This window comes from Trachinotus anak, unplaced genomic scaffold (genome assembly GCF_046630095.1).
Source record: "Trachinotus anak isolate AG129_WGS33_773 ecotype Australia unplaced genomic scaffold, CSIRO_AGI_Tana_v1 ptg000019l, whole genome shotgun sequence".
Classification (NCBI taxonomy): Eukaryota; Metazoa; Chordata; class Actinopteri; order Carangiformes; family Carangidae; genus Trachinotus; species Trachinotus anak.
Genome location: NW_027273870.1, coordinates 8,881,169 through 8,905,817, shown reverse-complemented (window position 1 = coordinate 8,905,817; position 24,649 = coordinate 8,881,169). Strand labels below are relative to the sequence as shown.

The following is a 24,649-nucleotide window of genomic DNA, read 5'->3' as shown; positions in this document are numbered from 1 at the left end:
ATTGCTCCAGTTGTAATTACTTTGGCGGCACTCTCATGCATTAATAATCGAAACACAAACCACCCAAACAAATTATTATACCACAATTTAGATAAACAGCCCACGGCCGATCTCACATTACCATTATTTCTTGGTGGTATATTACACATGATGATAAGGTAAGATATTACACTGAAGTTGGTTGGTTTATTTATATAAAATAAAAGTTGAAATAAAATTTAAATCTATTTAAAATAAAAGATTATGTAATTTATATTTCCTTTATACATTATATATTATATATCTATATATATCACCCAACTGCACATATAACTGCAATCTGTGCATCATAGTAGTTTTATATTTACCATACAGATAAAAGAGAGGTATCAGATAGATAGATAGATAGATAGATAGATAGGTAGACTTGTATTGACACTTTAAAATCAGTACTTCTTCCACCACTGACTGTTTTTTGTGTTTGTGTGAGGGTGAGAGGCAAAAATTGCTCTGGTGTAATTCTAAGGTTAAAAAGTTTAAAGGGTCACTCCCTGCTATTATCATGATTTACCAACATTATTATTTTACTTGTTTATTCTGATTGTGCACAAAGAACAAAAAAATCCCGCAAACATAAGTGTACACATGTTTCTAAGGTGTGTGTGTGCGTGCCTGTGTGTGCATCCTCCTGCATCTGGAGCTCCTTAAAGAGTATGTGGGCAGAGGGAGTTATGTGGTAAAATGAGGTCATCACTGCTGTTGATTTATGTGACACACACTATTACTTACACTCCTGTGACTTCACCAATGTGTCCGCTGACAGTATGAATAATGCATGTCCCAACCGAAAGATGACATCCTCCACTTTCTCCTCTCTCTCATCTGCTATTTTATAAAGTTTACTTCATCATTACTGACCCGTGTCGACATAGTGTGTGTGTGTGTGTGTGTTGTGTGTGTGTATGTGTGTGTTGTGTGCGTGTACGTCAAGTTTGTCCCACTTTTATTTCCATGTCAAGCCTCTGTGCTGATTACCTGCCATCTTCAATCCAGTTCAACAAGTTCAGCCTTCATATGGGTAGTTTATGAAATTGCACAACAGGAAGTGGGAACAAGTGCATGCATGTGTACGTGTATGTGTGTGTGCACAATGCCACACCCTACTTAAAAAAAAGTGACTGACATGTGGTGTTAATTTGACTTGTGATACATTGCGCAACCGTTATCTGAACACAGGTGCCAAACTGACTTAAAAATTTCCCTTCTGTTTCATTTCAGTCAAGTCATGAGACAAGTATTGATATGTGCTATAACTCCATTTTTGTTTTTCAGAGACATGCAGTGATTTGCCTGTAGCGTTGAGAAACTATCCACAAGAGATTAATAGTCATGGATGGGTGGCAAATCACATCCCGGATGTGCTTTTGACAGACATTTTGCCCCCCAAGAAGCTCTGAGCGAAGCCGCAAAACGACAACTTCCAAAGCGAGGTCACCATGGTCAGCACTGAATAGGCAAGAGCGAGGGGGGAGACTGAAGGAGAGAGGAGGGGTTTGGAGGAGCTGGGGTGTGGATGGGTGGGGGTGATGAGTTAGGGGACAGAGGACAGCAGTTACTGTCAGGATCCATCAGGGAGCCCAGGGGTGACATGGGAACAGGCGAGAGAGGAGGAATAAAGGAATGAGGAGGAGGAGGAGGAGGAGGAGGAGAGGTCAGGAGTCGGCCCTTAACTAGTCACCCCTCAGCCCTCGAGTGCACTTGAGTGCTGTCCCACACCCACCACACCACTTCCTACCCTCCCCTTCCTTCTCCATCTGTTTTCAGCGCAGATGTGCAACACTGCAGTTGCTGGATTTCCCAACATGTTCTATTTTACAGGGCCATGCTAGTCGTTACCGCTTGAACTACAAACCATAGGCACTTTACATTACTGATGATTATTGGTAATCACTTCCTGCCAAAACATAGTCCATCATGAAGCTTGGTAAAATGGCAGACAGCAGACAGGCTAGCTGTTTCCAGTCTTTATGCTATGTAAGCTAAGCTAACCTGGAGCTAGCTGTAGCTTTATATTTACTTCGCAGACATGAGAGTGGTTTCGCTTTTTTTTATCTAATGCTTGGCAAGAAAGCAAATTAGCATATTTTCCAAAACGTTGAACTAATTGTTTTGATAAGGCTGAAAAAAAACCCACAATGAGCTATTGCTTTAACTTAGCATAAAAAGAGAGATAGCCCATATGTCCCATCTAAATCTCTGCAAGATAAGTGTATTTCCCAAGATGTTGAACTGAATGAAAAAAAAAAAAACAACATTTTTTTTTAAATGTGGTGTCACTGTGAACATTTAGTTTGCTCCATGTTTTAAAAATTACATTATAGTCACGTGACCAGCAGGGACTATTTGGAAAACTCTCCTTCCCTGTTGGTGAGTTTAGGGAAAGTCCAACATCCAAACATCATGAGTCTCATGGTTCACACCAACGTTTAAAGATAAGAAACAGTGTCCCTGCTACTTAGCTAGTTTGTTAGTTATTCTATAGTTTATTTTATTGTGTCATGCACATACAAGTGCAAGGCAGGTGGATATACAAGACACCAGAAATACTGCTTCGGTGGTGAAGCAACATAACTTCTTCCATCCCACATTACATGTCAAAAAATAAATATCATGTCAAGAAGGTTCTTTTTTTTTTTTTTTTTTTTTTAAAAAGGGGTCCAATCGGCCAACCAGAAGAAGTCATGAAAAACAAATTTTAAAGTAATGCTCTTAAATCTCTGAAGTCATTGCTTGTTTAAATGTCCTGTCAGTGAAGAATTTCTTTATACCAAGAAGAAGCCGTTCTTCAGCCTGATTGAATTATCATTTTATTTTACTTTATTTGAATTGCTGAACAAATCAGAGATGTGGACAGTGATTCAAAGGTCTGGATTAGTGACTCATACGGATGTGAAAATCTTAAAAAAAAGATCTTTATACTGCAATGTGAACTGAAACCAATGTCTAATTTAAAAAGACATATTTTGAATAACACTCAATAACCGTCAACCTTAATGTAGGTAATTTGAATTAATGGGCAGGGGAAAAAAAACCCAAAAATGGTTCTTTAATATCAGAACAGTTCTAAATGTCACAGGAAAATCATTTGTCCATTTTGTTCACAGAGGTGGAAATCCTTCCCATCTCTAAAGAAATAATAGCATCCTCACATTGACTTAAATAATAACTTCTGACTGTGGAGACATCATCTGCCCAGCTTTCAGATCCTCTGAGGAAAAACATGTTTTGCCGCTGCTGGCCTCTGCTGAGGGCTGCAGCCCAGACATAAACAGCACTGCGGCTGGGCAGAGGAAGCTGTGAGGCTGCTGCTGCTGCAGGTGGAGGCTGGCGGTCGAACAGACAGCGGCTGACATGTCCACCGTACTATGACTTTCAGGAGTCAACCCTGAGGACTAACTTTGTAACACACTGAAAACAGACACTTGTTGCAGATCCAGCATTTATGACAGATCAGAACTTAAGGAATGACTCTACAATGAACACAGTGTGTGTACGGGTTTTCAAGCCTTTTCATATCAAAGACTCTTCACCTCCACCCCCAGCTCACCTCCTGCCAAAAAAAAAAGATCCGCATTAGACCATAGCTCTCATTTAATTAGATTTTAAAAAATGATCCTTTGGAACCACATCTGAGAAGATTGTTGTTGTTAAATTTAACTTGGTACAGAATTATATAACTGTGAGCTGATGCCAGCAGAGTGAATAACAGAACACAACAGTCCTTGTATGTACATATTGTACTTATGTTAAGAGAGTGAAACACAGTTAAGTTGAACATCAGGAAACTTGATCCCATTTGACTCCTGGACCCACCACTTTGGCATCTGTTGTGGTGAAATATCACTTCCACTGTATGTAGAAAGCCAGATCATAAGATCTGCAAACACAAACCTGAAATACCGAACATTTGTCAAAGTAACTGAGAGTTTTATGTGAAACTAGGAGCAACAAGATAATTTAGGGAAGAAAAAAGTGACCAAGACACCATTAAAGAAATAGTTCAGCATTTTGGGAAATATACCTTTTTGCCAAGGGTTACATGAGGAAATCAATACCACTCTCATATCTGTCTGCTCAATATGAAACTGAGGCTCTTAGCTTAGCATAAAGACTAGAAACAGGGAAAGAACTAGCCTGGTTCTGTCCTACACTACCAAAATCCACATACCAGCACTTCGAATTTAGCTAATTCATATGTTTTATTTCAATATTTTATCTATACAACTGATCCATACGGCTTAAAAATGACAAATGTTGTTTTCATACTTCAGTTTGGGCAGAGCCACGCTGTTTCAACCTGTTTCCAGTCATTATGCTGAGCTAAGCCAACTGTCTGCTTGCTGTAGCTTCATATTTACCATAGAGATATGGAAGTGGTATCTGTCTTCTCAAGTTAAGTGTTTTTCCCAAAATGTTAAACTGTTGAAAAAAGACAGCTAGGAAATCTGTTATCTACTCTGTGCTTTTAACAGACACACACTTAACCAGCCTCCAGAAACAGGTCTTTGTATTGCCATCTATCTTGATAACACCACAATGTCAGACAGACTTAATAGTCTGTCTCACCAGTCTGTAACAGACTAGACTGATAGACACACACACACACACACACACACACACACACACACACACACACAGGTGGGGAGAACCAGACAGACAGGTCCCTTATGCACAGTACTTTTTCATGAAGCAGGGTGTGTGAGACAGGGAGTGTCTGAAACACCCACATGCGCGCGCGCACACACACACACACACACACACACACACACACACACACACACAAACCAGACAAAAACAAATGTGAAAGTACAGGGTTAGAGATGGTACAATAAACACTGACTGGAGTCACATGTGTGTTTACTCAGTTAGAAAAGCACATTAGATCCCGTTATTGCATAATGTGCAAACAAAAGCAACAAGCTGAGGTTGTAAACACTGTGTGAGAGTGTGTATTTTAGTCAGCCAACAAATCAATACAAATATTGTTGTAGACATATTAATGATTGATTTTATGCGTGATTGTGTACTGTTCTTATGACATATTCTTATGACAGCTGTCTTTAAATGTAGCACTACATCAGTACTGACAACCTCTTTTTCTGTTGTGACACTGACAACTTATTTTACGGGAAATTCTGGTTTCATACATCTTTGTCATATTTTCATAATTTTGGCAATGGTCTCCCTTGACAATAATAACATTGTACTTGCTGAGATTTTGGCAATATCAGTCAGGCAGGGCAAGAAACACAAACAATGAGATGATCAGGCAGGTTTTAAACAACTTGCTCAGGTTAGTCAGACATTTATTTGGAGGAGAAAGCAAAGAGAAACAGTGGAATTATTAAAACAACCAACTGTCTGTAATCCTGCCATCTTAAAGTCCAAAGCATTTCAACATTGCTCCTCCTCAGTATAGTGATAGTATAGTGATAGTGTTTTCAAGAGCTCAGCGGTTACTATTTATCATAACCAGTCAAAAGATGATGCAGTCAGGTGTAATAGACCAGACCTCTCCTGTAGTTATTGGGTATTTATGGGTATTCTAAGAATCTATTAAGCATGATTAATGTAACAACAGGCCGATGCAAGGAAACTGATTATGAGGCAGCAGAAATCTCTGTTTTGTGAGACTGCAGCCCAGAAACTGCAGCAGTAGGAGGAAGCTTTCACAACAGATGTTCAGGCAATGCTAGCTAACAGGAATCTGTAGCACACTGTGCGTGTGTTGTGGCCTTGTGATCTGCATCTCCTTCATAACAAAGCAAACTTCTGCAGGTTTCAGATGAGACAGATTCCAAGAAACCTGTTTGTGAAAGTTTCTTTTCTTCCCACATTTTTTTTCTGTTGTGTTTCTTCCACTTGTTTCCATTTCAGGAGTACATTTCCTTTCCACAGAGACCCACAAACTGAAAGTCCTTAGTGGTAAATGCATTCAGCAAGTCTGATAAGTAAAATGTGCAACACACACGTACACACACACACACACACTTGCAAAAACACGCATTACCATGTGGTTAGTGTGGTTACATCATTCGTGAGGAGCTGCACAGCAGATTTGAGTCTTAAATTAGATAGTTTCAGTAAGCCTGGCTGCTGACCTCAGTACTCCTGGTTCCAGAGAAGCAACAGACACACACATACACACACACACAGTTCCTTGAAATCCTCCCCCACACTTGTGTTTTCACACTTAATGACAAAAACACCAACCATATTTCCCGTGAAACCATTGAAAAGACCTAAATCGGTTGACCTTTGTAGAAACTGACTCTGGGAGACAGGAAATAGAGAGCTCTAGAAGACAACTAGCCATAAGTAGCCAGACTTTTTCTCTGTTGCTTGATCTTGCCTGATGTGCTGATACTGCTGGCCTTTGATGCTGGTCCAGTGATAATTAGGGGAACTACAGAATTTCTGGGTCAGTGAAACTGGTAATGACTCAGTTAAACAGACAAATATGCATACTAACTCATGGATCCATCCATGAGTAAAAACATTAGAGCGCCAATGATAAAATGCCACTGACAGAAGACTAGACAGGATTTCTTATTCTCTTCTTGACACCACAATTAGATTTTTTGTGATGATCAACAGGGCACCAAACATGTTTTCTAAGATATTATGCTCCTACTTTTCAGCATGAAGCCATATCTATTGTCAAGATAACTGTATTGTGTTATGGTGCTCACCTACTAATCCCCAGCCTGATGACTGACTGTTAAACAGTGGATGTGCCCGAGTCAGCAGGATGGCATCTTTGACTGTGGCGAGGAGCTAGAGCACTTAAGCCTGCAGCACCTCTCCATATTGTTCTTTCTGCCGGACAACAAAACCAGGGCGTCCACTGCAAAATACAGCCAGGAGCAGCACTGGGGCTGCAGACAGACGAGGCAGGTCAGGGGGCTGTTGATGTTCACGTCGGTCAGTCACGCACGCACACATTTCTTTGGTTGGATTTGTCTGTGTTGTGACAGATTTTGAATAATGACCACCAACAAGGATGACAGACTTTTCGATGCGACAGCTGCCCCAGTGGTGAGTTAATGTCTGTCCAGATCCTGAAGTACTTTTTTGTTTGTGTTGGGCATGTTGTCTCATTGCACTGGTAAAACACTTTATGACTTTTCAAATGTCACAGGACTCTCAGGGAGATGATACGAGGTCTAGACAGGAACAAGAGGAGAAACTGATCCTCTCAGCCTGGAAAAGCATGGTGAGGACATGAGGAAAGAAAATCTTACTAACTGTATCCCTTCAAACTGTCACTTTCTAAGAAGCACTGTTTATCAGAGGTACATCACAGTTTGTGGGAGGTGTAACAGCATGCTGTGTTTTGTTGTACAATGAAATGCACTTTCTGAATAATTGTTAATCAATCACTTCAGACAGAATCCAGCACTGCAGGGGAGTCGTTGTACAGATGAAACAATATCTGCTTGATGTTTTTGTGATAATGTAAAGTGCTGCCTTTGCTCTAAATGTGTTTGCGTTGTCTGGAAAAGTAAGGTAACATCTTTGAACACTTTACACACAGCTACGCTTCAAATTTCCCACTTACAGATAACTGCAGATTTTTCTGGTGACTTTTTTTTAACACCCTTTTTTCTTCCCAATCTGTTATGATATGACCTGTTCTGTACTGAGGTGAGAGGATGTGGAAAGCCACGTCTTCTCTGATAAATAAATGATCTTCGTTTAACCAACAAACAAGGAAGTTCATCAGAACTGTACATAGAGACTCACATTAGCCCCCACTGGTTTCCCACAACCAAGTTGCTTATGGGGGTTGAGTACAGTGATTACTCTGTTACCCATGTGCTTCTTTTGGTTATAGCTTAATAGGTGTTAAAAAATATTGTTTGTTTACTTATAGAGCTGATATTGCTCTAAGGTGTTAGACACAATCTATATATTAATTAATGGTTGTATAGTAGAGTAATAGTTGTAGAATTATTATTTTTTTAGGACCAGGCTGTTAATATGCCTTAATTTTAGTATTATAGTGTTTCCACTAATGGATGAAAGTTGTTTTTTGCGTTTTGCAGTCCTCTGCTCTGCAGCGGCACAGTCTGTGTGAGGACTCTGGAGCTCCAGCACCGGCTCAGTCTTTCCTGTCCAAACAGAGGCAGTCCACCCAGGCCAGGAGAGTGCTCTCCCCCCAGCTGCAGCCCAGGTAGGGGGCTTCATCTGCAGGGCGAAATAGAGGAGTGCGACCCACTCATGGGCAGGATAAAGAGCAAGACTGTGGAAGAAGCTTTTTCATTGACTAAAGTTCTCGCTGTCTGTGGTCTGTTTGGTTTGCTGCTGTCACCCCCGGGTGGCCATTATTGGTACTGAAGGGACATACATAAGTGTCATACATTACTGTTTTTTATCTGTACTATCACTAAATGTGTTCTTGTGAATAATCAGCAAATGCTCCATTCCTCATTGTATCATTTAGAATTTTATTTTTTGCAGGTAAGATACAATTTCCATTCAAAATAATGCAAAACCATTACTATTCCTTTTATGTCACTGTAAAACTGAAACTAAAAATAGTGTTATTTCATTTAAAATTTGTTTAAATTAGGTTTTGAACATACATAAGATATTGCATTAGATATCATTCTATTTCCAGTTTTTTTTAATAATCTGAATAAAGTGAAGAGAGAAGACTGTCACCTATTTTGTCTTTTTAGCACCATTTTCTGTTCAAACTTTGGCTAATGCTGAAATACGAGAAAAGACTTCAGTAGTAACAGGCAATTTATATCCTACAGCATAATATGCAGATAACTGAAAAACCAAAACTTTGTTGTCTTTAACCACACACTCCTTATTTTCACTTTCATGTTCTTTCATGTACACAGGTAGGTTTGACTTGATTAGCTTAAAGTACAAAAGCTGAAAGTAGATGGAAACAGCTAAATTTGTTCTGTCAAAGGTGCCTTGCAACAACTGTAATGCATCATATTTTGTTGTATTCTCTGTATTTAACAAATGTAGAGGTAAAAAAAAAAAAAATCATTAGTTCAATGAGCAGCCAGCTTTTTTACTTAGCAAACTGCTGCATTACGCCTCCGAAGTTGAACAAAACCCAGGTGACTCTTGGATGCATGGGTGACTAGTTAATTCGCTTTTTTAATAGAGACCAACTCCTTCTTGTCTCTGTGGTAACCAAGGTTAAACCTGTGATGAAACTTGTTTAGCCTTGCTTAGCACAAACATGTAGCCTAATGCCTGAATGGACAGAGATTAAATAGATAATTAGTCTCCAAAATCCTACTTTGAACTTCCCAAATCTTCCTTCAAATACTAGACTTTCCTCTCAGGTCTCAGATGATGTGTTGAAATTGAGCACAGTTCAAAGTTGACTTTCAAACATCTTTAGTGAGGTGGTGGTGGTGGTGGTGGTGGTGGTGGTGGTGGGGGGGGGGGGGGGGGGGGGGGGTTTCTGTATCTCTGAACAATGTTATTTCCATGAAGTGGTCATTGTATGACCCAAATGGTGCAGTGGACTCAAAGTAAAAGTGGAAGCAAACTTCCACAGCTATGACTAATTTCACTTATGAAAACGTGCTGTGAATCAGGCATTGGAGTTTCAAACAGTCAAAAGTCATGGGAACCTATGATCCAGTGAGCTCTGACCCCATGCTCACACTGCGAAAACGCTGGGGTTCGTTGTAAGACGGCACAGTGAGGAATGACATCTTGTTTCCACCAAAGGGAGGTTTGGGTATGGTGGGCACAACTCTGTTTTGGTTGATAGCTGGCTGGGAGCTGCAGTGCTCCAGACTGGAGTGGGCAGCCGGGAGAAACATGAAGGCAGAAGGGTGATGGGAGGCGATGGGAGTGGCGGAGGCTGGTCGAGTGGACGTCTCTTTTGAGGACTGGGGGGGGGGGGGGAGCAGTGACATCGGAACTTGAGTCTCCCACCTTGTACTTTCTGCTTTCCCTCCATCCTCCCTCATCTGCCACACTCCATCACTCTTCCCCTCCACTCCACTCTTCTTCTCATTGACGCCAGGGTTCCCCCCACGCCTCTCCTGCTCTGCCCCAAACTGAATTTCCAGTAGAGGTGTTCTGGCGCTCTTCTCTTCCCTGAAACTGCACACAGTGCTCTGGGTTTCCTGCCCCAGCCCTGATGGCAGTGACCCCCCTTTGCCTATCTTACAACTTTCATCATCATCATCATCACTGGTGCATTGGTCAATGCTGGGAGAGTGGCGTAGCCTCTGGAGCTGGGCTGAGGTGCGGCGAAGAGCCCCTCCCATGAGTCCAGTGGGAGACGGAGCTGCGTTAAGGAGACGGTTGAAAAGGGCCATGTTAGGGTGACGACTGCCTGACTCCTCCAAGTTCTCAGCAATGTCCTCCAGAGGCTGGAAGTGCATCTCCTCCTTAGGGATCCTGTCAAGTGATGTCATGGTAATTCATGTGTAGTTTTCATGAAAGTACCATACTTTCAGTTGTTGTGTTAACTTAACTTTAACTTTCATTAACTTTCTTTCAGTCCTAACTTTTTCACACCACTTTTTGAATTAAGGCAGAACACTTTCATTTTCAGCACCCAGGTTTTCCCACCCAGCTGAACAATTCAAACTGAAAGTGTCACGTTCTCACAGTCACACGCACAATGAGAAGGTAAAACCAAAAAACTCACGCCATGTCGAAAGTGGACCCTTGGAAGGACGGTTTGCGGAGGACAAAGAGAGTGGCAGCAGTGTAGGGTGGCCGGGGGTTAGAGTCATTCCAGTAGCGGTCTCTCTCCATCATCGGCAGATCGCCATACATCTCATCCACTGCCATCATGGACACCTGTAGAGTGAAACACAGACTGAAACTTTCACTTGATTTTAAGAAATATGAGAAAAACCTGACTTGTTGACCAATGGTTGCAACCGGTTTTTAGATGACATGCAGAGTCTCATCATAGCAGTCCGACTGCCCGAAGACCAGGGGTGGACAGTGACAAAGTATATTTACTTGACTATATTTTTCCAGTATCTGTACTTTACTTGAATACTATTTTTATTTGAAACTTACGCCTTTTACTCCACTACACTTAAAAGTAAAAGTTGTACTTTTGACTCCACTGTATTTCTACGACATACTCATTACTTTGAAGCCAAGCTTTTAGTCTGTGGAATGAGTTTTCTTTTATTTTGAAAAATGTGATTTAAAAACAGCTCAGTTTGAACCTGGCTGTGTCTGACTGATGGCTACGTTAGATTAAGATGAGGCAAAAGAGTCTTCAATAGAGACTACAACTTTCCATGTTTGAAATTTTAGAAACTAAGAAAGATTCCATTCATGTTAATGTTTGATGTGTTTACCACAACCAAACTTTATCACAGTCCACAAAAAACAAAATGAAATTCAATATGAAAATGTCAACGGCTCCTTTTGTTGATTTGGTTTTTTTCTTATGTCTATTTCTATCGTCTTTGAATCATATTCTACAAGCTTTTTATTCTATTTTTGAATACTTAAGTATTTTCAAAAGCAAGTACTCCAGTATTTTAACTCAAGTAAAAATTTGACTGAACAACTCTCACTTGTATCAAGTAATATTTGACCAGGAGGATCTATACTTTGACTCAAGTAATGGAGATGTGTACTTTGTCTACTGCTGTCCAAGACGTGGTAAAGTTAAAATAGGAGACCCTGGTGAAGCAGTATTTAATAACATGGCAGAGACAGAGGAATGATAAATTAAGAAAAAGAGACAGCATTAAGAAACCTGGAAATTTCTGTCTATCAACCAGTTAGTCTCAAAGTCATCATCATCTTCTCCAAAGGGGTTGATCAGCTGCTCTGCAACCTTCAGGACAGAAAAGAAAATTTAAAAAGCTGATTAAAGAAACAGTGTTAAAAGTTTACATCAAAAGCTAACAAAAGGTATGTGACCCCTTGTATCTGACCTTGAGCCACCCTGCGTAAAAGAAGAACTGCAGCAGAGTGAAGATGGGCACGTAGAGGTCGAGGTCATGGCCTGGATAACCTTGACTGGGGTCCAGGAACTGACGACCTATTAGACACACCAGGAAGAAGCTATACACGGCCAAAGTCACCACCTGAGGGACAGATGAAGGTAAATGGACAAATTTTTTTTGCCTTTTGATTCCAATAATTCTTTACTATCTGAGTCTGCTAGATTTGCTTACTATTCGAAAACCAGACCAATAATCTTCATTATATTTTAAAACACTGATTGACCACACACCTGGCAGCATGGACCAAATTTCTATAGCATATATTGTGTCATGCAAGGAGTTAATAGAGAGTGCCTATCTTACAATTGTGCCAAACAGAAGTACACCTACCCATACAGAAATGTGATAAATGACAGATATGTTCCCTATATCAACAGTGATGTTGCCATATATATCACCTATAAGGGGATATGATATTATTACATATATAAATCTTTGATATATGAAGATATAAGTTGATTACATATATAAAAGTCCCATAGTGAAATGCGTATCTACACATATTAAATATATTTATATGATGAATTTTGGTATGGTTTATCATGTTGCAACAGTGTGTTAATGATATATATTTAATTTAAATATTCATGTTTATTAAAACAACATAGATATAAAAATTGTATATGCCTATATATGTTATATGTAGGCTTTGGGATGGATATATATTTATGTGACATATGTCTAAAATAGGGCACCACAATGGTTAGCGCTGTTGCCTCACAGCAAGAAGGTAAGCAGTATGGAAAATGAATGAATACTATATTATAAACTTACATACATAAACATTCACACATTGACATATGTCAATATATGAAATTGTTCAAATTTCTGAAATTGATTGATTTTATATGTACATATACTTCATTAATAGGAATTCAATATATCTACGTATATTACATTTGCATATAGGTAATAATCTTAATTAGAGCTGTATTCCGTTCGTTAGTAATGCCATTAAAGTTGTTAAGTTGTTCCCTGCTAGGATAAGTCAAATACTTGCCATGAAAAAGGCCCGTGTTTGCTGAAAGGTACAAAACTGTGTTTACATAAACGTTAAAGAGAAGCACTGCAGTAAGAAACATTCAATGGTTCTTTTCCTCAGCAGACAGTTGGTTGTAGTAGGAAAAGCACAGGTCTTACTAATGACATCAGCAATGGCCCAGTGTCCCAGTTGCATTCCAGCTTAAAGAAGCTGAATGGAACTTAACCATCATTCATATTTACACCTGAGCTTTTCTTACAACAACATGTCAAAATGTCTGAGCTTCAAATTCTGGTGCCTTCACAGCTCATAACAGAAAGCCATTAAGCTGCTTCAATCAATTACTTGTTGGACTCTGAATTTATACTATATACTGTTGGTACTAAGGCTCTTGGGAACTGTAGTATTTAAAGCCATAGCAGCTAGCACACTGATTGGAAAAAAAAACATGGTTCTTCAGAAAAATAATTCTTAACCAATGGCCATTATATAAACTTTTATTTTTCCTCATGTAGGTGTTTCTCCAGTTCCATATTGTTTAATATTAATGTTGGATGGAGTCACTGTATGAATACATGCATGTCCTTTTGAGTTCATTGTTCATTTCAACCATTAAAAAAAAAATTTAAATGAACTAATTGATCTTAAGGACCAAAATATAAAATTAACAAAATGACAAAATGCCAGGTAAAATATGAAAGCCTCATGAGAAAGATGAAACAAGCAGTGTGAGTGTCATCAAATGTAGCAGTGCAAAAAGTTTTGCAAAATCCCAAGCAACATAGCACCTACCTGAGTGTAAACCAGGGGAACGCTGATCATGTCATAATGAAACAACATGCTGCACTTCCCTCTGAACCCATTCAGCTCCTGTTAACAAACAAAAAGCCACTTTGCGAGGTCACTTAACAAAATGAATCCTGACTTTTCTGTCTTCATGTCTCTGTGAATATACATCTCGAACTGTCCAAGCACAAGAACTGTAGTTCCAACTCATCAGTGGGCCTGTGTAAATGGCGTGTGTGTGTGTGTGTGTGTGTGTGTGTGTGTCTGTGTGTGTGATGGTGCACCTCCAGCAGCAATTTGAGTGTATGATCATCTTTGATCCTGCCCTCACAGCGGGCCACAGCAGCCAGGTTGGTGAACCAGACGCAGGGGATCCAGTATTTGTTATAAGGGGAGTGGAGACCCTCAAACTTCTTTCGTTCCTCTCTCGTCATAAATCCTGCACAGACAGCACACCAAGGCTTGATGCTTCACATTTATTTATTCCCTGTGGATAATTTGGCTCAGAGAAAGAGAGGAGCACCAAATGAGAGATCAGCTTTCTGTATGATTTCACCTGTGGTTGCTTGAACTTTTCACTGAATCATTTTTCCAAAGAAGTCATTATATAGTCAGTGAGAACCACTTCAGTGTGTCTAGAAATGACACCACAGCTATAACAGTTAGAAAACAGCCTGTGAAAAGAAAATACAAATTTACTGTTTACATTTTTGATTTCACCAGAAACTACGCGAGACGAGAGGATTGCTACACCAGCGTCTTGAGATCTTGTTACAGGCGTGTGATAACTTCCTTTATCATTTGTGAATTTCAGGATGTGCCTGTCCTTGTGATTTCTCCTGTGCTCTCTGGTGTAGAGAACGTACAGAAAGAGGAAACAACACACACTCATGACGTGCATGTGACTGATCACATCACTCCATCTATAACACTTCCTGTCACTTCCTGACTACAGCGTGAAAAACAGTTAACTAGGCACATAAATCTCAAGACGTGGTTCTGTTGCAAAGGTCGCAGCAGAAGGGAACGTTGCAAATTGTATAAGATCCTGTTAAATCACAGTGGATGCTGTAGGTATCTACTCACCAGCCTCCACCACATGGTCCATGGTGGGGAAACGCTTGAAGACAGCTGTGCTGACAGAGCGGAGGATGAGCAGGGCCGACAGGCTGGCATAACGCATCATGGTGCGTCTCAGCAGGCGGCCTCGCTCATCGCTCCCCTGGAGGCCTCCGGACAGGACGCACATGAGCCTGTCAGGGAGAGGGATGCTGGTGTACTGGCTCCACCACCGGTTCACCACCAGGGTCACGTAGAAACCTGGAATCAGCGGTGGAGAGGAGACAAATTAGGTTTTCTGGGTTTACAGGTGAAGTCTAACAACCATCAGGTCATCATCTTAACTGTGGCCTCAAGATCCCACAGCAAAAATAAAAACAAAGCTTTTCCTTTATTGCTGCATAATTTGTACTATAGAGTCCAACTTATACATCAGAGAGCTAATATAGTCAGACAACCTTGATGTATCATATGCTGTATATGTAAGCTTTAGCATTTGTTTAGCTGCAAGAAAAAAAAGAAAAGAAGAATGAAAAAAAATTACTAAACTTACAGTGCACGCTGCAGAAGAATGCACTGTGGAGTCTGTTAAAATGGTAATTTGGTATCATAAATTCATAGAAAAAGTTTCCAGAATAATTTGCTCTCAATAGTCAATAATAATATTCTAATTATTAATTTGGAATATTACCATTCCCTTCATTGCCTACAGTACATATATTCATATCTCCAATATAATAATAGTCATGTATATGCCCCTAAGCTGTAAACCTACCAAACAAGGATCTTGAGGTCTAGAGCTGAGGGTCATTGTCATGTCAATTTTCTGGTGCTCCCAAAATCAGCTTGAACTCAGGTCTGGGACATACTGCAGCTCAAATCCTATACCCTGTCCTGTTATCTCAAAGTTGACAAGAACATCATTAAAGCTTACCTAGTACAAAGGACATAGGGATGAGACTGGCATAGTGGTTGCAATAAATTGCCAGTTTTTCAAAATACCTCTTCTGGTCATCATAGAGGAAAAATCTAAAATGGCAAAATGATAGAAAATGATTTACATTCATTTAGCAGCCGCTTTCAAGCAAAGATTTGTAAGTCAAAACACTGCTATTTGTCAGTTGCCAGTTTTTCCTGAAGCTGCTGTCTCACCTGTAGGTGATGCTGATGGCGGTGTACATGGCGAAGAAAGCCAGGAACTCTTTATACAGCACCTTGTAGATGCTGCCTTTCCACACCAAAAGCAGCTTGGAGAAGCCACAGAATCGGGCGTTTGCAACTCTGGCCGTGTAGGTGACAGTCATTGGTGGCAGCCAGATCACAGGTCCTCAGGATAAAAGAGCTGTTTGAAGGAAAGCGTCACCTGTGGAGTTACACCTGCAGCGTGGAACCAGTTCAGGCGGGTCAGAGGCCGTGAAGAGACGGTCAGTCTGCTGTGTGACTAACTAATGATTGCAATAAACAACTCTCTGCTCATCTTATTTGATACACACACAATGAGGTTGTGGCATCAATCTAACTGAAGAGACTATAAACTTACTGCAAATGTATTTATCTCGGCAAAAGCTTCGCCTTACCTTTTGTGGCTTTTTTTTTTTTTTTTCCCCCTGGATGAGCGTGCCAGTCCCTCAGCGCATCCCTGTGCGTAATTGGCACCACTGGAGAAGTGAATTCATATTTTCACTTAGCAGTATAGCCTTCTCGCTGCCGCTCTCCGTGTTTGCCACTGGTGCTTTTTTTTCTCTTTTCTTTTCAAAGAGCTCATAACCCTGATATTCCCTGGCGTCAGCTCGGTTAACTCGGGGCTGGGTCGGCGGCATGGCAGTAATCCTCGGAGCTTCCTCGGTGCGTCCGGTGGTCAGCGCGCCCCAGGGTAAATCCCCAAAATGAGGAGGAGGAGCTCGTTAGCGCGGCCCCCGACCGGGAGAGCGCGGCTCGGTGATGGACCACAAGCGACAGGCCGCAGCGCCGGGGCACAAGGAGCGCACAGGACCGTACAGTGCAGCAGGGAGTTATGAAACAGGAGCAAGTGGACCGTGGCAAATTTTCGTGTTAAGTGATATGAAAACAGCAACCAATTTCCCCGGTTACAGGTCTGTGATTACGACTTGTTGCGGCTTAAATCACAAACAGATTATCTCACAATAAAAGCGTTTTATGTCACTGCGCCTCCAAACTCACCTTTTCTCGTAACAAGAAAAAATAAAAATAAAAATCTCAGCGGGGTGCGATAATCCCACTTCTTCCAAATGCACTTCCACAGTGCCATCACAACGGGTGTTTCCTGCTTTTCATTTGGCTCCCCCCCCCCTCCGCAAGCATCTTTCATTTTATAAAAATAAAAGGCTTGTTTGTTTCCCCTGATCTGCTTTGATCAAGGTGAAATGAGGCTCCATGTTGTGTCAGAGGCAATCTGCCGGCCGGCCTAAGAAAACTGGCTTCAGTCTTCTCCAATTATAACAGATAGACGAACTTCAAAGATCAAAAGAAAGACCACAGAAGACTCTCATCTGAGGCAAGTTTGTTTTAATTAAGACTTGCAACATAATTTAAAGAAAATTGATAGAAAACAGCTTCTTATTGACTCCAAAGCATTCAGTAACAGTGAGGAGGGATTATGCTTTTGTTTGGGGATGTATTCTATATCTTTATTGATGGGAAATGTGAGGAAACAAGCATCAGGCCAGCCAATCAGAGTCCAGTCTTCAATGACCAGGGCAAGGATGCCTCACTCACCATTCACTGGTTTAACATTTGATCAAGCAACATTCAATATATATATTTTTCATTAACAATGCACTAAATAAGGCTACTAATGTCTTTCAATAGTGTTCCCATAGGCTTTAGTTCTCAGTAAACATGGTGGACACGCAATGTTTCAACAGAGAAGAGCGTGAGATGAGTTTTACGAGCACTTAGTGGGAACTTGTACTGGGAGTTTAGCAGTGTCGATAAACTCTTTTTCACATCCCGCTGCTAAAACATCAAGAGTGTCATCACCTATTTTATCTTATCAATTCAAGACTGGTGCTGCCTCCAACAATGTCCCACCTGAAGCAACCACAGAGGCCTAAAATATACAAGACTGTCCAGTTCAAACAATAACATAGCCATAGAGGATATAAAGCTCCTAATTTCAACTGATTCAAAATCTCATTGACATTGAGTAACTGCATTTACACCATAATCACATGGAGAGGTGATGTCTGAGGATTTTGACTGCTTTGCTTTGATTTATTGCAAGAACAAGGATGGTCTTGGTCAAGAACCAAAATTACTAAAGACCACAGGCCATATTCTTTGATAGTGTGTTTTATTTTTATTTTTTTCACTGCCCTGCTGTCACACCCTGAATCTGTAAAAAAAAAAAAAAAAATTGGATGAAAATTCCCAATGTGTAAGAGATGAGTTTGTTGAAATTTTAGTTAGAAAGTCAAACTGGAGAACAGACACAGCCACCAGACCACACAGAATAAACAAGGGATAAACATCGACCGTCTGACTTATGGATTATCACAGCACCGTCACAGAAAACACTTCTGTTTTTCACAACTGAGGCTGGAACCTGTGTAAGATGGAAATGGAGGAGGAAAGGGGATGGGGGGAGGTTTGTGGACAAGTTAAATGCTTTAAGTGGGAATGGTACAACTGCTACAAAGAGGATATGAAGACAAAAAGAAGGTGAAGTGAGACTAAGAAAGCACAAATCTGCACTGTCTTATCTCTAATATAGCAGAATATGTATGCGTTTGTGATTTCATCAGCTCTCCTTCATTAAAGGCGTGTCTTGCCGTAGAAGTGCTCTGCTTTGGGTGACGGGCTGAGGACAGAGTGGATCATCTTGAGGCTGTTACTGTGGGGTTTGAGGCTGGTTTTGGGGGGTGGGGGGGTGGGGGTGGGGGGGGGGGGGCTCAGAGGAGGAGAGTTCAGACTGCAGATAGAGGTGTGGTCTGTAGAGAGGGCAGGGGGAAGTCCTGCAGGGAGGGAGATCACTTGTTTGGGGGTTTGTAGGGTTCCAGAAGTTGCTTAGAGAACGTGTTGACCTTGTCGGCACCTCGAACCTCGTGGGGCAGCAGTGGTAACTTGACTATGTGGAAATCTTCATAAAGGTCCTCCATCTGTAGTATGAGGACAGAACATGAATAATGACAACAACATGTGACATTTAACTGCTGCTTATTATCATGGTTTCAATAATGCAGCTGTATTGTAAAAACAAACCACTGGCTCGTACCTGATCTAAATACTTGGACTGAATTTTATGGCGGGCTTCACACATTTTACACGGCCTCTCTGTGTCAGGGAAAACAAGTTGGTTGACGATGATGTTGTGCGTGTCAATGCGGCACTTGGCCAGTTCCTGAATCAGCCGCTCTGTCTCATATAGGGAGAGGAACTCAGCGATACACACACAGATGAAGGTGGTCTGTTCCTGATGGATGTGAGACACAACACATATACAGAAAGCTTTTACAAGTACTTCTTCAAGTGCAGAGTTGCTCAAAATGCTAATATTAAATTAATATTTTTTACCTATGAAATATTTATGTGAAGACAAGTTTTAACATTGGAACAAATGGAAGAAGGATGGCTACATAATGCATGAAATAATACTAAAACAAACTAGTGCCTGCTGGGAAAAAACCTCCCTGACATCACCCATAAGTTTCTGAAGAACAGTTTTGAAGCTCAGCGTGAGCTGCTCCACTGCCGCCGTCTTGGCAGTGCGTGACTCCGCCTAACTCCCAGCTAATCTAAAAATGGGCAAAGAGGTGGGGCGTGTGTGGAACTGAGACTTTGGTGCATGCCAGTTTGTCACTCAAAGTGACACGCCCTCAATCATGCAGAACTTTAAGCCTTAATTAAATCTAAGTGGGTGAGTTACATAAAAATTCCCCCCCTGTACCACTGTCATGAAGGAGGAAATTAGCTATAGAGACAAAATCAAGTTTTTGTAGCAGGCTGTAAACATGTCTATTTCTGCTGTAAAGTTGGACATTTTAACATGGGAGTCCATGGGGACTGAATCACTTTTGGAGCCAGCCTCAAGTGCTCATTCGAGAAACTGCACTGTTTTTGGCTCTAAAGTGTTCTCTTCATTTTCAGCCCTGGAGGTTGCCACTTACTTAAAACACATCCCTTTTGCTACGTTTACACCTGGTGTCCACACTACTCCAGAGTTTTCAAGCCCCTAAAACTGAGACTTTTGGAAACACTGTTGGGCCTGTTTTAGTTTAAAAACTGTGGGTTTTAGTCTGGACGGCCAGAAACAGAGACTTTTGGAAACTGACGCAGACATTCACATTTGTCCCCTGATTGGGTCTTTTCAGTCATGACATATCCCTCCCTGATTCATCATGCTCCTATCACAAAAGACAACAACAATTTTCCACAAAAGAAAATAACAATTCCCAGTCCATTTCCGCCTTATACTCATGTGTTACTTTCAGTAACAGTTCCACCTCATTGTCGGTCCAAGCAAAGAAATCTCTGGTTTTACTTTTCACCTTTGTTGTTTCTCATTTGAGGTATTTTCTGTAACTAAGAAACCAACTGCAGACTTGTCAATCTGCTTCCGGCTTACAACAGCACGTGCATGCCAAGTGTCTGTGAATGGTCATATGATATGTGTTTTCAGGAATGTGAGTATAGACAGAGATTATTTCTGATATGGATCTAAAACACTTGTCTGCACAGAGATCAGTTTTGATTTTAAAGACCTTTTTAAAAAAACTTATTAGTGTGGCCTACGTGTCTCACCCACTGCAGAGAGAAGTACAGTGGGAGGGTTTGGGAGGCTCCACCACCAAAATACTTGTGCAACACAGTCACACTGTATAGATGCACACAGCGTAAGAATCGGTGTCTTGTTCCCGAGTGATACATAGTGACACTCTCAACAACAACATAACAGCAAAACTGCACTAACACTTGTTATCCTGAAGAGACAGTAATGTGATTGTGTTATAACTACAGTGTCATATATTTGTGTGACTTACAGGGTCTTTGAATTGCTCACTGACTGAGCGGATGACTGGCAGGGTCTCTTCGAGCTTCGAGGCGAGCTGGTCTGCGTTCATGTCGCCCAGGCCGAGCATGTTACACATCTACAAACGATGAGAGGAACAGACAGACGCGATCCAATTTACAGAGGATTCAACAATACAAAAGATCTGATGCATAGGCTCCAAAAGAAATAATCAGAAAACTACCTTGCATGAAAAACATGAACTTTATTTCAAAGCTGCTTTTCCCATCCATCTATTTGCTTCCCCCTTTCCATTCAAAGCTCAGCAGCAGTTATGTGGTGTACTTAAACACCCTAACTAACTGAAACATTGGTAAATGACCTGTAAATTATTGGATCTGTTTGTTCCTCCTCACCTGGGAGATGAAAGGGCTGATCTGGTTCTTGATCTGCATGAGGCGGCCAAGTCCACGCTCCACGATGGTGGGGAAGTTAAGCAGCCGCAGTGTGTGGCCAGTGGGGGCAGTGTCAAAGACCACCACTGAGAAGTTCATTCCTTTCACTAACCTGAAGCACAGGTAGACAATAGTGCTGACTAAGTATGACATTTATTCATCTACTCAGTCTTTGTACAGTGAAAGGTAAATACAGTTCTGGATCAGTGCTATTTGTAGGAAAATATGCTTCCTCTTGACCAGGCTGTCTTACCTCATGACCTCTGCGTAGCTCATGGCCTCGTCGATGCCAGGGAAGGCACTCATGGCCTCCTGCATCATCTTCTTACCCATGCTGAGCATGTTGTCCTCCTCAAAGAACTCATCAGGCAGTTCTGCCACACCCAGGCTTGGGTCAATCTCCTACACACACACACCAAAAAAACATCTGAACATTACAAACTGACTGCATATGTTTTTAGAGCCTCTGGTGTCCCTGTTACACAGTGATGATTTGTGCTTCAGAGACCCAGATGCGGAACTGAACATCCTCATGACACTGAAGAGATAGTGAGCTCATGCACTTAACTTCACTTTCCAAAAACAGGATAAAGAAACCTCTTTATTATCCGATGTTGCTATGGTTCTAACCGCTCGTCAAACTAATTTTATGAGACTTTAGTAAGACTGTAAAAAGTAAAATGTGAATATCAAGAGACATCTTGACATGCCAGAAAATAATCCAAGGTGTAAGTAATAAGTTTAATGACGAGTTGTGCATGCTGCCTCACTGTCACACTGTCGGGGTTTACAGGTCAAAAAGTCTCCGGGGAAAATAACCTTTTTTGTAAAAATAAAAAAAAATTTAAAAAGCAAAGGAGATTTTTTTTTTTTCCAGAGTAATGATTTACATGTAGCTTTAGTGAGTGTTCAACAGATCAATCTTTGTGAATGCTGTACCATTTTCTAATGCAACCGTTACTTTTACTAACAGTATTTTTACTGTACAAATTTATGTACTCTACAACCCCATTTGTACGCATAATTTACAGACTTTGTCTGTGACAACATTCCTTGCAAAATCCCCAGCTCAGTGTTCCATTTATTCAGGTGACTTACCATTGCAAAGAGGTTGTCATAGCCCTTGACCTTCGTAGGTACCTTTGAGAACTTCTGGTCAAAAGCATCAGAAATATTATGGGCAGGATCTGTGGAGATGATGAGGACACTCTCCCTGACCGCAGCCAGCTGGACAGCCAAACTACAGCTAAACAAATGACAGGAGGAGAGACAGGTTTGTACCACAGGCAAGGACAGTGTTGTAAGTGCTTCACAAGAGCACCTCATGTCAACAACACTTCCACAGAGCACTTGGGAGAATATTTATATATGTAGTACTGCTGACAAGAAACAAGACTGAATTCTCTGAAGTTTTGTCACTGTAATATTGTTATGCACCTTAAATATTCTCCTTTCCTTGTCTTTAAAGCTGCAGTAAGCTTTAAGCTTTTTTCTAAAGAACCATTAACTCTTGAAATTAGCAAGATAACGACTTAGCTTGCTAATTTCAAGAGTTAATGGTTCTAGTTACATTGAACTTATAACTATGTGGCCATGACAACAATTGTGCTTTAAATGACACTTAAAGCTTGATGTGTGACGATCTGTCTGACAGCCTTTACTGTCAATGTTAACGATAAAGTGACGTTGTCAACCAGATCAAAATATCATAATATCTCACTACGTGGGGATAACCTGGCACTATCTCCTTCAATGCTAATTAATATAAACTGATCTAGATTTATATTTCTGCCTTCGATTCCATATTCCTAATGAAATTTTAAGCATTACTCAGTGGCTTCATCAAAATGCAGCCTTGACAGCTAACGTTACACAAGACAGCTAGCTAATGTATTCTTTGCCCCAAGACAGTTGTTCATTAGCTTAGTTTCGACACAAGCTAACGCTAAGTTACCCAACACAAGGTCGAAAGTTCTCCCGTTAAATGCGGTCAGAAATGTGGGGACGAGAAGGCTGTCAATATCAGCCTGCACTGTGATTATCGCACCGCCTCAGAGAGCCATGAATCCATGTGTCAGCTGGCTAACGTTAGCTAGTGACAGTGCTGGACGGCATTCAACTAGCCGGCAAACTGACACTTAGCTTAGCCTTACTGACTGAAAGAATAATCGTACTAATAATCATATTTTAACGATAGCGTGTCTGGAGATAGTGAGCTAACGCTCATTAGATTCTTGTTATGGAAAAACGACATATTTTGTTCGTTCACTGACACCGATCCACGTCAATTTACAGTGACGGCTAATCCAAGACAGCTGTGTTAGCTAGCGGCGTGAGCCAAGACCAGAAGGCAAACGAGCGATTCCCTTTAACTTACCTACATGTCGTTTTACCAACCCCACCCTTTCCACCGACAAATATCCATTTCAAGGATTTCTGCTCGATAATATTCTTCAGAGTTGGTTCTAACGGCTCCACATCAGGCGCATCTTCAAATTCGTCTTCCAATGAAGCTGCCATCTTGTCTGTGTACACTGTAACGTACAGCTCAGGTGGGATGTACCGACACTGTTGCCTTCACTGATATTCGGAGTTTCGGCTTACTGTGCTCGAATACGCCACTAGGCTGAAATTGAAAATGACGAAAACGGGGAGTTAGATCAAAAGCAGTCGGTGTGAGAGGTGTATCCTCGCCATGCTAGAGTGTCAGTGTTGATGACAATCCTCCTCTAAACATGTACTTCAATAACCATTTGTGGTTAGTGGCCAGAGTGGGCAACAAAATGAAAATTTCAAAATCCAGATGGGAGTAATGGGTCAAAGGAGCTTTTTCACTCTTTCAGTGATGTTTGTATTTATTTCAAACAAAACCAACAAAGGAAATATAAACAAAAGTGTGATAATTATCAAATATTTCAGTGGGGTTTTTTTTGTATGACAATAGGATGCCAAGCATTTATCTAAAGCAATGAAGATAAAGTAGACATCTAATTTAAAAAAAAAACATCATCAGCTACCCAACTTCACTGATTTCATATAATTTTACTGCAACTTCTTAAACATCTTTCCTTAGCTAAAGTTTATTTTAAAAAACAAAACAAAATACTTCTTGTCACAAAAATACATTTGAAATGGGACAACAGGTCAAACACTTCTCTTGGATTTTCTATTTGTGGTCAAAAATATAATGTCTTTGCTGTAAAACATAAGCTTACATCACACACAATTGCAAAAATATAGAAAAAAAGAGTTGAAAAGTCTGCAGTGTACTTAATCTACTGCTAAAAACATACTGAAAAAACCCATACATTAATTTCCCACATGATATGAGTATAGCAACAACCCACAAGAAATATAGGACTGCTGGGCTGTAGCAATGACA

General features: G+C 40.8%; 3 protein-coding genes across 4 annotated transcripts; 1 reads left to right on the top strand and 2 right to left on the bottom strand.

Moving 5' to 3' along the window:
• Positions 1–6,653: 6,653 nt before the first annotated feature.
• LOC139636625 (protein Hook homolog 2-like) lies at positions 6,654–9,268 on the top strand. Its single transcript, XM_071504852.1, has 3 exons — positions 6,654–7,077; positions 7,181–7,255; positions 8,088–9,268. Exons 1-3 carry the CDS (start codon positions 7,027–7,029, stop codon positions 8,217–8,219), a joined length of 258 nt encoding a protein of 85 aa, XP_071360953.1. The 5' UTR covers positions 6,654–7,026; the 3' UTR covers positions 8,220–9,268.
• A 202-nt stretch (positions 9,269–9,470) lies between these two features.
• best2 (bestrophin 2) lies at positions 9,471–17,077 on the bottom strand. Of its 2 annotated transcripts, none has more exons than XM_071505628.1 (10): positions 16,422–17,077; positions 15,997–16,221; positions 15,779–15,873; positions 14,872–15,105; positions 14,070–14,224; positions 13,792–13,869; positions 11,946–12,098; positions 11,765–11,845; positions 10,685–10,839; positions 9,471–10,431 (listed from the first exon to the last, which is right to left on the bottom strand). In XM_071505628.1, the coding sequence occupies exons 2-10, from the start codon at positions 16,146–16,148 to the stop codon at positions 9,651–9,653; spliced, it is 1,884 nt and encodes a 627-aa protein (XP_071361729.1). In that variant the 5' UTR covers positions 16,149–16,221; positions 16,422–17,077; the 3' UTR covers positions 9,471–9,650. The 2 variants fall into 2 exon arrangements, with proteins under 2 accessions (XP_071361729.1, XP_071361730.1); XM_071505629.1 differs by having other exon boundaries at positions 15,997–16,186.
• A 276-nt stretch (positions 17,078–17,353) lies between these two features.
• get3 (guided entry of tail-anchored proteins factor 3, ATPase) lies at positions 17,354–23,861 on the bottom strand. Its single transcript, XM_071504410.1, has 7 exons — positions 23,645–23,861; positions 22,366–22,513; positions 21,521–21,669; positions 21,229–21,379; positions 20,844–20,951; positions 19,079–19,276; positions 17,354–18,962 (listed from the first exon to the last, which is right to left on the bottom strand). The coding sequence occupies exons 1-7, from the start codon at positions 23,785–23,787 to the stop codon at positions 18,834–18,836; spliced, it is 1,026 nt and encodes a 341-aa protein (XP_071360511.1). The 5' UTR covers positions 23,788–23,861; the 3' UTR covers positions 17,354–18,833.
• Between the last annotated feature and the right edge of the window lie 788 nt (positions 23,862–24,649).

What these genes read in the sequence shown, in the direction of transcription:
- get3 (XM_071504410.1), bottom strand. Translation starts at nt 23,787, where the DNA reads ATGGCAGCTTCATTGGAAGACGAATTTGAAGATGCGCCTGATGTGGAG. An exon ending in TCAGCCCTTTCATCTCCCAG is followed by an intron (nt 20,952 to 21,228) that starts GTGAGGAGGAAC and finishes CATCGTTTGTAG; the next exon opens with ATGTGTAACATGCTCGGCCT. An exon ending in AGTCCAAGTATTTAGATCAG is followed by an intron (nt 18,963 to 19,078) that starts GTACGAGCCAGT and finishes CTCATACTACAG; the next exon opens with ATGGAGGACCTTTATGAAGA.
- LOC139636625 (XM_071504852.1), top strand. Translation starts at nt 7,027, where the DNA reads ATGACCACCAACAAGGATGACAGACTTTTCGATGCGACAGCTGCCCCA. An exon ending in ATGCGACAGCTGCCCCAGTG is followed by an intron (nt 7,078 to 7,180) that starts GTGAGTTAATGT and finishes CAAATGTCACAG; the next exon opens with GACTCTCAGGGAGATGATAC. An exon ending in TCTCAGCCTGGAAAAGCATG is followed by an intron (nt 7,256 to 8,087) that starts GTGAGGACATGA and finishes TGCGTTTTGCAG; the next exon opens with TCCTCTGCTCTGCAGCGGCA.
- best2 (XM_071505628.1), bottom strand. Translation starts at nt 16,148, where the DNA reads ATGACTGTCACCTACACGGCCAGAGTTGCAAACGCCCGATTCTGTGGC. An exon ending in CCCTATGTCCTTTGTACTAG is followed by an intron (nt 15,106 to 15,778) that starts GTAAGCTTTAAT and finishes CGCTGATTCCAG; the next exon opens with GTTTCTACGTGACCCTGGTG. An exon ending in CACTCAAATTGCTGCTGGAG is followed by an intron (nt 13,870 to 14,069) that starts GTGCACCATCAC and finishes GTTTGTTAACAG; the next exon opens with GAGCTGAATGGGTTCAGAGG.